Here is a 12111-nt window from a genome sequence, read left to right on the forward strand (position 1 = left end):
TTTGGGAGGAGGCGACAGCACAGCAGTTTGGTTTCAGAAAAGACTTAACTCTCCATTTCCAGTCTCTGAACCATAAAGCACCAGCTTTTCCAGAACAATGAATCACCCGGTCTGTGTATAAAATTAAATATAATTTATGCTCTGCTAATTGAAATCAAATACAAAAATTCAATTTCCTGTGTATTCTAATGCTGACATTTGAATAGTTTAAAAAAAACACATTATTAACCTGACTCTCCCATTCGCAGGCCACTCTCGGCCAGATAGAAAATAATTCCCCTGTCAATCCCCAGCATCGGCGCGGCAGACACGGGGCGCGTGTCAGGGAAGCAGAAGGGGCCGGTGGCACCGTGTCCTACCGGGATGGGGCTCTCGGTGGCTCCTCCCGGGATGGAGGCTGCAGCCAGTATAAAAAATAAACCTCTGAACATATGGCAGAAAGAACGGGAGCGAGAGATGCGCACGGGCAGGCCCAGCACCCCCGGCACCCCGCACCGCTGTAAACCATGCGGTGACCCCCCCTTGGGGGCTGCGGTGCACCCTGCTCCAGGGCCTTGTCCCAGCGGCAGGACTGAGCCCCAGGTGTGACTGTGCTTCATCCCAGCGCAGGACAGATGCTCCTCCAGCCACACGCCGTGACTTCCCTATCGGGATGCTTCATCGGGTCCTGGTTCTCAGACAAAAATGTGGTTTCAGATCTCCTGTCCCTCCAAGTGAGTGAGGGGCACGGTGGGAAGAGTGACAGTGGCTTGATGGCAGCTGGGGACCAGAGGTTCTTCCCGGGAGAAGCCAGCCTGAGCTGCCCAGGGAGACACAGGGCAGCGCCTGGACCAGACCACACCAAGGCTGGGGCACGCAGGGAGACCTGCAGGGTGGGCATGGGGCTTCTCGGGGACTCTTCAAGCTCAAGAAGACCTTGCTCAGAGAAAAACTGCTCGTGGTTAAGCTGGGGATGGGGGCTGAGGCAGTCCCAGCTCTGGGCATGAGGTGATGCACAGGGCCACGCTGCGGTCATGTGCAGCCAGCAACCTGCCAGACCCCGGCCATGCCATGAGCTGGGGCAGCATCCCCCAGGGCCAACCCCCCCCCCCCCCCACACTGGCAGGCTCTGCTCAGCCGGGTGTTGGGGCTGCAGCGTGCTGGGAACAGGCAAAGATCTCTGGATACCCCCGGTGAGGAGCCTGGACTCTGGTCCTCGGTCATCCCCTCCCTCGTCCTCCACTGAACGCATCGAGCAGCTTGCACTGAACTGTGTAACAGCGGTTTTCACTTCGGAGCTGATCTGACATTTTAATAACATGTGAAACACTGTAAAATGATTCCTGTTACAGACTTCCAGTTTTCAGGTCATAATTCGGGGATTGTGGGTCTGTGAAAAACTGTTGTGTCAGGAGCTGGTTTTAAATCTAATCATGCTAACGGGAACTGACGTGATGTGAGCAGGGACGTCGCGGTGCCCCTCCAGCATGGCCCACGGGCTAAATTGTCCAAATGGCTTCAGCTCTGCCTTTCATCCAATCCAAGGCACCAGCACCACTTCATGGCGTAATGAACCACGCGACAGGCCACGAAACCCAAGCAGGTTCAGCTTGTTACCCAGAAAACAGTGATTTCGTTTGGTTAGCTGGCTCAGGAGGGATTTCTTGCCACCTTAATCAAAACTGAGTCTTTGTCCTCCCACAGTGATCATGCACAGCATCTCCGCTGCTTCCCAACAGCCAGGGGCCAGCCTCTTGCAAGGGGACAGGACTCACACACAGCCCAGGAGGCATCCTCACCACTTCTTAAAACAAAGCAAGCAGCCAGCAGCATTGGAGTGCCCTTAGAAATCACCCCTACGAGGGGAGCATTCAGCAACAGCAGCTCCGCATTTTCCCTGTTGCTCCCTCTCTCTGTTTTCCCTCAGTGATGGGGATGGGAACAGCGCTGCTGTGTCAGAGTGCTGCTGGCTGCTCTCCACTGGTTCCAGCGTGCAGCACTCACCACGTCGCTGGCGGATCCAGCTGGGATCCGGGTTTATTCTACAGCTATCAGCACTGCAAATTTGGTTGACTTGGCCGTTTCCAGTAGAAAACACACATTATCTGTGCAGAGCAGTGCTCTCCCTGGGAATCCATTGCTTCTCTGTAATTGTGAACTAAAGCTGTGCGGGCCCCTCTGTCACCGACAAGCAGGAGAGCTCTCGTTTTCAAGGTGCAAAGGGCAGTGCCAGAGGCCCCACAGCCAGCCCTGCCCAGGCCCTCGTTGGGGCTGTCCCCATGGCTCTGCCTGCAGGCACCCCGCCATTCCCACCAGGAACACCTGGCTCCAGACCTCGGAGCAGGGCACAGCACAGAGGAGGGGGGGGCTTGGGGAGGACCCAGGTCTGACCTCACTGAGCATCCCAGCAAAGAGGAAGGGCTCCCTTCCAGCAATGGGGATGCACCCATCAGTTGGAGGAGAATCAGGCCCAGGCGTTTTGTGGCACTTGGTAAACACTAGTTTTAGTGCAACAGGTAATTGGAACATCTGGTGCAAATGAAGTTTCTGTACATAGTTCCCCTGCAGCATAACTGGCTTTATTCCTTCCACACATAAACACCAGTGTGCATGTGAATGCACGAGCCTGGACTTCAACAGATCTGATGCTGCCGCTTGGGCAAAACTAGAAGCCAGGACAGAAGAAATCAAATCTAGGAGTTTGACCCCATGCTGCTGGGTTTTGGGCCACCCTCCTGCTCAGGCAGCCCTGCAGGAGCTGCTCCTGCCTTGCCTGGCTGCGAGGGGGAGCCAGCAGCGAAATGTGGGCACGAAGCATCCCAGCACCCCGAGGAGTCCCGCACCCTCTGCCTCCTTCCTCCCACCAGCCCCTGGCTTCTCATGGTCACAGTGGGGAGAGCCCAAGTGCGACCCGAGGTTTGGTGCCAATAAGGTTTCAGGGCTGGAAACATGGGGTGGCTTTGGCAGCAACCTTGACAGTGCAGGAGCCTTGCGCTCACGATGCTGAGCCTCCAGCCCTGGGTGAGTTTTGGGTCTCTAATGATGATTTACACCTCAAAAGAAAAGAGCATTTTTTGGTCCTGATTTTGTGGGTCTACTTATCACTCTCTTCCTGCTCCCACTGGAAATCCTGGCCTGTCATTTGGTAAAACATGACATTGAAGGGTTTGTAAAACTTCCGCAGTCTGTGGATGACGTCTGGGTCTATTTTGGGGTGAGTTCGACCCTTGGACTTGCCCAAGCACCGGGGAGCACTGCTGTCCTCTGGCTTCTTTAGGCAGGGGAACCCCTTGGTTTTATTAAAATAAAAATGTTTCTCTGTCACAATCCTCTTGAGGCCTAAGAAGTCCTGGACCTTGGCCATTTCCCCAGCCGGGTCAGTGATGAGCCTCTCGCCACTGACAAAAAGGATCTGCGAGAGAGGGAAGTACTGGAGCCAGTTCTCCAAGTGCAGGGCATAGATCCCGATGCGGATGGCGCTCCAGGAGGCGTCGATCAGCCCCAGGGTCCGGTTCTTGAAGGCCAGCACCTCGAAGGTGGGGATCTCCGGCTTCTTGGAGAGCGTCTGCGTGTAGTCCGAGATGGCGCGGGTGACCGGGTTCCGCACCACCACGATCAGCTTCGTGTCCTTGGCCATGGAGTGAATGCGCCTGGGGGCCTCGTTGGTCACGAAGTAGCTGGGGGTCTTCTCCATGGTGATCTGCCCGTCCAGCGTCTTGGGCATCACGTTCCTGTGTGGAAGCAGAGGAGGGATGTTAGTGAAGGGCTGGGCATGGGGGGACACCCCGTGTCCCTCCTGCCCCGTGCAGGTGCTGCTGGGGCTGTCAGGAGGGGGGGATGCTGTGTGCCTGAGGGCCCCAGTGACCAAAGCACTTCTGGCTTGGCTTCCTCTTGGACCCTGGACATGGTGGGGACCTGAAGCATTAAATCAGCCTCGGTAACACATTATACAGTCAATTCGCCATAGGCATATGTAGACAAAAGTTAATTGACAATAAACCTGTACAATACCTGTCTGTTCAGCAAGCCATCTGCTTCCATTTGCTCAATTAAGCCTATTCACTTCTGAGCCTTGTACCAGAGTGGTGCAGTTAGGATTACACAAGACCTTTTTGTTATGATGACATGCTTTTAAATGTCTCAGCTAATAAAACTTAATACAGAATAAGATCCCTTGCTTCTAGTACAATAATTAAATTTATTTACTATCTTGTATGTGAGAAAGAATGACTTTTTTTTATCTCTAATTCACATGCTCTGTCAATAATTAATTGCTGCTGGGTTTTGAGCTTCCTGTGCAAGCACTTTTATTAGCCAAAAGGAATTTGCCTACTGGATAAATTAGCATAGCAAGACTTTCCTGGATAGCATATTACCATACTGTAAAATGAAACTGTGGCGAGATAGCATTTATATCTAAGAAAATGAAGAGGTAAATGCTCATCCCCGCTGCCCCCAGTTAAAGATTATCATAGCAAGCGGGAAGGTATTAAGTGATGTCCCTGGCAAGAGCATTAGAGCCTCTTTCACACCTCCTGAGGGTGCTGGAGATGCTGGAGAGTGGTGCCAGGAGCCAAGCTCCGGCTTTGCATGTGCCATGGCCATGAACTGCCCGCTTCTTAACTGAGTTACAGCAGTATTTTTACCTTGAGCTCCCCAAGCGCTCCTGCATGGACGCAGCCCCACAACCCCTGTTTGTTTAACCTGTTGTTGGCTGGTTTGCCCTGCAGATGGGGTGCCTGGGAGGCAGGAGGAGGAGCAGTGTCACTGCTCCGGGAAGCACTGGTAGCACTGGCCAGGTCTCCTGCAGGAGGCACAGAGGATGGCGATGCTCGGGGTCTTACAGGATTATCCCTTCGCATTGCGACTATTTTTAGTACAAACATACGGTGAGGGAACAATGTGAGCAGGCTGGAAATGGTTCTGTAAGAGCACCTTGGGCACCGGCGGCCGCGGTGATGCTGACGTCAAACGGCTGAGCCCTGGGAAACAGCCATTTCAGGAATTACACAGCTTGAGTGAGGCTAGGCCCAGCTGGGTCTGACTGCCAGCCTTGCCTCCTCTGTGTGACTGCTGCCCAGCCCAAGGGAAGGGGCTTGGTGCTGCCACAGGGCTGCTCGTGCCACCAGCACTTTGGAGTGAAGATGCCAGCAGCATCCTGGCGTCCTGCAGTCACCTCTTCCCTGTTAAAATACCTCTCTCTGCGTCCTGGCAATGGGGCTGTGCTGGGAGCAGGGCTGCAGGGCTCCGGCTCACCCCTGCCAGCACACCCATGGCCAGGACCTCCAGCATCATGTCCCATCGGAGCTGCCCTCTGGAAGTGGCAGGCGGGTGTCTGTGCTCTGGGTGAGCACTGCCACAGCCTGAGCCCCAGTCCCTGCCCCGACGAGCTGCCAGGACAGTGGGAGCCTGCGGGGAGCAGCAGCCAGTGCCTGCGGCTGTCCTTGGGGCTGGGAGAACATGTGGAGGAGTGAGGCAGAGAACTGAGGCCAGGGAATAGAGATGCTTCTAATCCAGTGACTTTGCCCAGGGCGCTCTGAGAACAGGTTTCTATTGAACCATTAATTACCAAAATCAATGTGTTCCTTGCTCCACAAAATAGTTATTTTATCATCAGTTATAGCTAGCAATTTGTGTGCATTTCCTTCTTAACGGGTTCTATCACAAACTGCAGACCACACTTTACGGTGCTGCTTGCTGTCCTGTGCTAACAGCCAGAGCATATCCCTAGTGCCGGTGCTGGCAGTCTGCAGGGACACAGGTACCACATCCTAGGTAGTGGCTGGGGGTTTTCTGGTCAGGTGCCTCTCCTTGACACTCGTGAGTAATGGGAGCTCCTAAGGAAGGACCAAGGATCTCTCAATCTCAGTGGATTACTCTGCCTGTGCTCCTTTCCTCCTGATTTCTGCCACTGAAGATCTAATGAAGTTCCAAAGCAGAAAGTGTTAACACTGCTTCCCAATCTCTGTAGTTAGTAGCAACTCTAGATGCAGTTAACAGGCACATTAACATGCACAAAGGTGTCCAGTCCCGCTGGACCCGTCTCTGCTCGAAGACATCAAGCAGCAACAAGGTCCATTAATTCATCCTGCAGGGCTCAGGCAGTGTTTCTCCTTTGTGCTCTGTAGTCACTGCTGGCCTGCTCTGAGAGGATGGGAGAATAGAGCTTACCGCCTTCTCTCTTTACCCCAATCTTCATTTTACAGCACGGTAAAGCCTGACAGTGCTGGACCAGCTCTGATGCTCCCTTTGATAGCTCCCAACAGGAATACCGAGGGTCAGGGTTCACAGCAAGCTCTCCAGAGGCATCTCTTCCAGGCCAGAGGCATGTTTGATAATGAGCTGATAATGAGGGTGAAACTGGGCACCTGGGGCTGTCCCTACTGCTGCTGCTGGGAGCTTGGATCAGCACTGTGACAGGAGGGTCAAATGGGTGCCGTGGGATCACTGAGCCTGTGGTAGGTGGCACTGTGGGGAGTGGGGAGAGGCAGCTCTGATTTTTGACTGAAGAGGGCATCAGCTGAGACAGCAGCAGCCCGGATAAAGCAGAAGGAGCAGTTTGCAAAGTTCTTCTACCTTGCAAATGGAGCTGGACTGCCAGGCGAGCACCAGTCCCCCGTGGTGTTTAATTACCCGGTCACCCGCACGCTGTTTGTGCTGCCTCAGACAGGATAAGCTGTTTTCCTGAGCAGAAGGAGGGACCAGCAGAGGCAGAAGTGTCTGGTGTGTGCTCCTCTGCGTCAAACACAGGCTGTCCAAGTGTCAAAATGGGGCGAATACGCTAAAAGCTCTCCGGGATTAGGAGCGAGGGACTCCCAGACAGGAGGGCTCAAGGGGACGGTGGCTGTCACCAGCCCTGACCCTCTGCATGGCACAGGCAGCTCTGCCCTGGCCTCACAGCACTGCCTCCACCAGCACAACTGCTCTGCCCTGGGAGCTGGGGGAACGGGGGCTCCGGGTTAGTTAACACCTCTCACCGGTACCCAGCGCCTCTGCTGCAGCGTGAACCGGGCTGGCCGCAGCCACTGCCTGATGGGTTTCTGTAACACACCCTTGAGCCTGGTCTCTCTGCCAGCTGACAAGATGCTGCTCTGCAAGTAAGTGCCTGTGGGCTCTAAAAGTAAAAGCTCGGCGCAAACGGGGACTGGCTGGGCCCTGCCCCTTGTGCCCATGCTCTGGCTGTGCAATCAGAGGGTGTTACTGGTGGCATTTGTGCTTCATTTGCTCCTACTCCCCCCCGACCAGCACCTCCCTGGCACTCGGAGCCTCTTGGTGCCCAGAGACGTGGCACTTTACCTACACAAGTCTTCACTTGCTCTGCATCATGGATTGTGCCTGTGGTCTCTAGGGTTTTAGATGGCAGTGCTTCAAAAGAGACGAAACCACTCAGAGTTCAGAGGCAGTTCTGCTCTCTTCTCACCCCTGCTGCTGCTCCAGCCCATCCCAGCACTGGCCAGGGCTGGGTGACAGGAGCAGGGTCCTGTCCTGCAGGCACTGCCATGCTCCAGCTGCCCCTTCACAGGCACTTCTGTAGACAAGGATTTTGGTCCCCTCTGCTCTATGGTCAGGGCAACATGATTGTCTTGCCTTTCATATTGTACTTACTGAGTTTTGCCTTTAAATTATGGTTTCAATAAACTATTGCAAAAAAAAAAAACAAACCTCTAAGCCCTTTCCCTATAGTGGGGATGCTTCAGACAAGACACTGGAAGCAAGCTGTAGTGGCTGATGCTGGAGTATAAAACAAACACACCAGGGGTTTATAAAAGAAGCACGAACAAACTATTAATTACAACAGCCCCTTCAGATGATGTTATCACACCAAACAGGAGCCAAGGAATTGCAGAGCTAATAACCTGAAAGTGTTGCCACATTTACAGACCCCGTTTAACTCCATGCACAATAAAGACAAATGGATAGAGAGGCTGGCACTGAGGAGAGACAGCAGGGAAGGAGCGATCAAGGAAAAGAGGAGGAAAAGCAAATTCAGCTCTTGCTGCACAGTTTTAAGGATAACACTGGGAGCTGCAACGTGTCCTTGAGACACCCCTGGCCCTGCAGAGCACCGCAACTGCCGCGGCTCTGGGATGTGCACACAGAAAAGCTTTTTCCCCAAGCTCTGCCCTGTTTCAGAGTTACTTTTAGGTGCTGCCCGTCCTGGGCAGGCACACGGGTGCCTTCCTGAGCTCCCACCGGGCACTGGCAACTGGAGCCTATCAGCACCAAGAGCCAGTGAGCCCCACACACATCCTGCCGTATCCATCCTGCCGCATGCACCCATGGCACTGCACGCATCCTGCTGCATCCATCCTGCCGCATGCAACCATCCCACTGCACCCATCCTGCTGCATGTGTACATCCCACCACACGCACCCATCCTGCTGCACACAGTAGCTGTTGCCAAGTGCACAGCAGAGAACAATGCACGGCATCGCCAGCTCCTGCTGCTGAGGGTAACAAGGGTGTTAAACCTGTAGCGGCCGAGACCCTGGAAGGGCAGGAATACTCCTCAGAGCAGTTAACCTTCCCAGAGCTGCTCGCACGTGCTCTGCCCTAATTGCACATGTGCTGACAGAGTGCCAACCAGCTCCAAGCACTCCTGCAGGATGCAATGCTCCTATTGCTCTCCTCTGGTGGCTGCTGCAGAGCAATTGCAGTGCTGGGACAAGGCTTTGCTCCTCGAGTGGACTCCATAGCCTCTTGGACACACTTTAGCTTCTCTTGCAGCATTCCTTTGCCTTCTGATGCTAGGCTGCTGACATGCTGCTGACCATGCCTGATGCACCTCTGCAGAGCAGTGCTGGAATGGGACACATCTGCTCATGGCTCTGCTCTGGTTTCTACTTACATCCCACCCCCTCCATCACCTCCCACCTGAAAAAAGGGAACAATGACAACAAGCCCCTGGAGGGAGCTCCACTACCCTCTGGCATCAACATCTCCATCACTCATTTGTGGGGATGGGCCTCATTTCTTCACGTTGGTAGCAGCATTCCTGTGCTGTGCCATGTCAAAATGAAACTTTATTGCCGCTCCTGGGCTTGGATCCAAAACTGCCTGGTCCTCCAAGCAGTGATCAAATATGCATTACTGGGTGCTTGTGTGGGCTTTTGATATTTCACTCCTTTCGTGTTCATCCCCTGGTGCTGAGTTGGAGCAGAGCAGGACCAGGCTGGGGCCCTGCGTGCCCCAGCTCCTGCAGCAGGATGGGGACTCACTGCTTTGGCCCGTAAGTGCAACCCCACGGCTCCCGGCCTCCCCCGGCTCGTGGCAAAGGCCAGCTCGGAGCGCTCGTTGGGAGAAGTGCTGCAGTAATTGTTCTTAACCGCCGGCTTCAGAAAAGCTCTTTATTTTCAAAGGATACCTTTTATAAATCTGTGAATTTGCATGTTGCCAAAATCCCCTTGTGCTTTATTTAAATCCAGATTATCTTGTTTATTCCTTCAGTCACAGCTGTCATTTATCTCTGTGTAGGCAGCCTGCTCACGGTGCTGCAGGTTTCCCGCAATCCCACTCTAAAGGAGCCTTTGTTGGCTGGATTTTCATCTTCTTCGCAAGAGAAAAAAGTTCTCGGCAACTCCCAGGGCCGGGAGGAGCGGAGGAGGACTCTGAGTTGCACAACCGCTGCCCGAAAGAGGCAATGCCCGAGCACTGAGACAGTGTCACTGCCCATGGAGCTCGGCTCCGCTCCGCAGGGTGGAGCAAACATCTGCTTTTGTCTTCTGCGAAGGCAAACATGAAGTCATTTTCCCTTTTATTACTAACACATTCCAGTGTAGCTGCTCGAGCTGTCAGCTGTGACCTGCCAGTAATTCAGCAGCCGTGGGACATTGAAGGGGAGAGTGGCATTGCAGCCGCACGCTGCAGCGTGCATTAAAAGCAGAACCTATTTGCTGTAAGCTCCCAAGTCAAATCTCTTGTTGAATTTGTTCAAACATAAATTTACAGCTGAATTTACATAGGTTTAATGTTTTATAATCTTTTTGCTCTGTGAATCTATATTCAAGACTGAGTGCATTAGCTTAGAAATATTGTGCTTAACGCTGAAAATAATTTTAATCTCTCCAAAGTCCAATCCTTTGCACATCACTAAACCTCAGAATCCAATCCCTTCTAATAAGAGACACAAAACTTGCATCTGTTGCTGCCTAATAGATTCATACTGCTCTAATTCAAATGGCTTGCACATGTCTGTTAAAAATCATTAAACAAATTGTAAAGCACTTTCAGAAAAGCGGGTGCCAGATCAGGCTGGGGCTAAAGCAAAACAAATCTCCCCCAGGGACTTACTGAGAGAGTTTAGTGGTTTGGAAGCTGGTGGCTGTGGGAGAAGGGGATGAACCACCCTTCTCTGTGCCTTGAGCCCTACTCGTGCGGACTTAATACCCCAAATTGAGGGCTGCCTGGGTCTCTTGGTTTCCATCACCAATACAAGCAGCTTTCCCCACTCCCAAAGGTTGCAAAGCCATTTGGTGTCCATGCAGAACACTCTCACGAGGGGCAGGTTGAGATCCAAGGGCACTGCCTTGCTCCATGCCAGCCACATCCCTGCTGAGGTCCTCCCGTGCAGGACTCAGGAGCTCAGGACACAGCAGCCAGAGCAGGAGCAGCCCCAGCTCTCACTGCAGCCAGGGAATAAGGATCAGCCAGGGCTTGGGAGCATCTCACTGCCCTGTAGCAGGGCCAAGCATGGGGCTGCACTGCCCTTCAGGGCCACAGGGTCCCTTCAGGGCCGCCTGGACCATCCCTGGACAGCAGCATCAGGATGGATGGAGAAGGGCCCAGTGTTGCCATACCAACGCAGGTGCTGACTAACTGCAGGCTGATCTGATCCCAACGGAAGCATCGAGTTGCTATGGTAACCGAGATGCCAAATTGGAGATGGTGCCAATAGCAAAGTTATCCAAACAGAGGCAAGTGTGTGCAGCAGGGCCTGGCCCCAGCCCTGCTGAGCTCCTCCTGGGCAGATGCACAGCTTGGGACACTGCGGAGCCTTGGCTGCCTCCCAGGACTCCCATTCCATGGGGCTCTCCTGCTCCTCCACCCCTGCTTCCCTCACGGACATGGCCAGAGGGGTCTGTGCCTCTCATTGCAACAAATCCCAGTGGGGCTTCCACATGGAGGAAGGATGCCGCCTGCGAGCATCATCTGAGGCACTCTCCCAGACACTGAGGAAAATGCCCTTGGAGCACAGTCTATTTCTAATGTGATTTTTCATCATCTCGCCCAGTCTGGAGTCCAGCAATGGTGGTGAAAGGGATTCTGTGTCTCCACAAAATGCAAAATCTTTAACAGCGCATTGGCGTGTTTTTAGGTTGGCCTGGATAAGAAGTTGCTCCTGAGAGCCCACTATTGATTCTGTCAGAGATTCAAAGGTTTTATAGGCATCGCTCAGGATCTCTTTAGCATTTGTACCTTCTTAATGGCTCTCATTGCCAATAGGATTGAAAACATCCCCCTGCTCACTGGGAAGTGGCTGAATCCATGCCAGGAGACAGAGCTACTGCCACTGGAGCGTGGCCGCCCTCCATGGCCAGCAGACAAGCGTCCCAGCAGCCCTGGGCACGGAACACATCCATGGCTCCTCTGATGGAGGTGGAGGAGATACCGGGGGTAGGGACCGAGGCGGGTGCACCTCACTCAGGAAGGCTCCTCTCCTCCTACCACTCTGCAACTAAATCAGTGGGCAGGTGGCTGAGTAGCAGACAAAAATATAAATATGCTCTGATTTCACTGGGACCATCTGGCTCATGCATGATAGGCGGGTAAGAATGCTATAATCATGGAGCAGAGAACTAAGCTGATCCATTAAAGTCTTTTAGCTGAAGCAACTATGGAACCTGTATTAATCCAGCAACGCTTTGTGAACAAACATCACAAGGTTAGATCCATTCAGTTGCAATTAAAAATAACCCTGGCTGTTCAGGCTGGCTTGGATAGCTATTACAGCACTATGCTCCCCAAAGGCTCTCACGTATATAGAGTGTTGATGCTCACACAATGCAATCTGAAATTATGATCTTAATGCTAAATCTTGCTTTCTTCTGTTCTTTCCTCAAGTGGATCTCCTCTGGGATACGGCTGTTGCCTTGTGCTGAAATCCCTTTGCCCATCTGACTGCACAGCTCACAC

General features: G+C 53.2%; 1 protein-coding gene across 1 annotated transcript in view; it reads right to left on the reverse strand.

The window, feature by feature from the left end:
• Nucleotides 1-2149: 2149 nt before the first annotated feature.
• The window catches only part of HS3ST4 (heparan sulfate-glucosamine 3-sulfotransferase 4), a 57681-nt gene continuing 47719 nt past the window's right edge, over nucleotides 2150-12111 (reverse strand). Inside the window, exon 2 of the mRNA XM_057398032.1 lies at nucleotides 2150-3710. Coding sequence (XP_057254015.1) covers nucleotides 3074-3710 — 637 coding nt within the window. The 3' untranslated portion in view covers nucleotides 2150-3073. The remainder of the gene's footprint in view (nucleotides 3711-12111) is intronic.

This window comes from Pezoporus wallicus, unplaced genomic scaffold (assembly GCF_028554395.1).
Source record: "Pezoporus wallicus isolate ANWC-B61680 ecotype Strahan unplaced genomic scaffold, APGP_CSIRO_Pwel_v1 contig_6274, whole genome shotgun sequence".
Lineage (NCBI taxonomy): Eukaryota > Metazoa > Chordata > Aves > Psittaciformes > Psittacidae > Pezoporus > Pezoporus wallicus.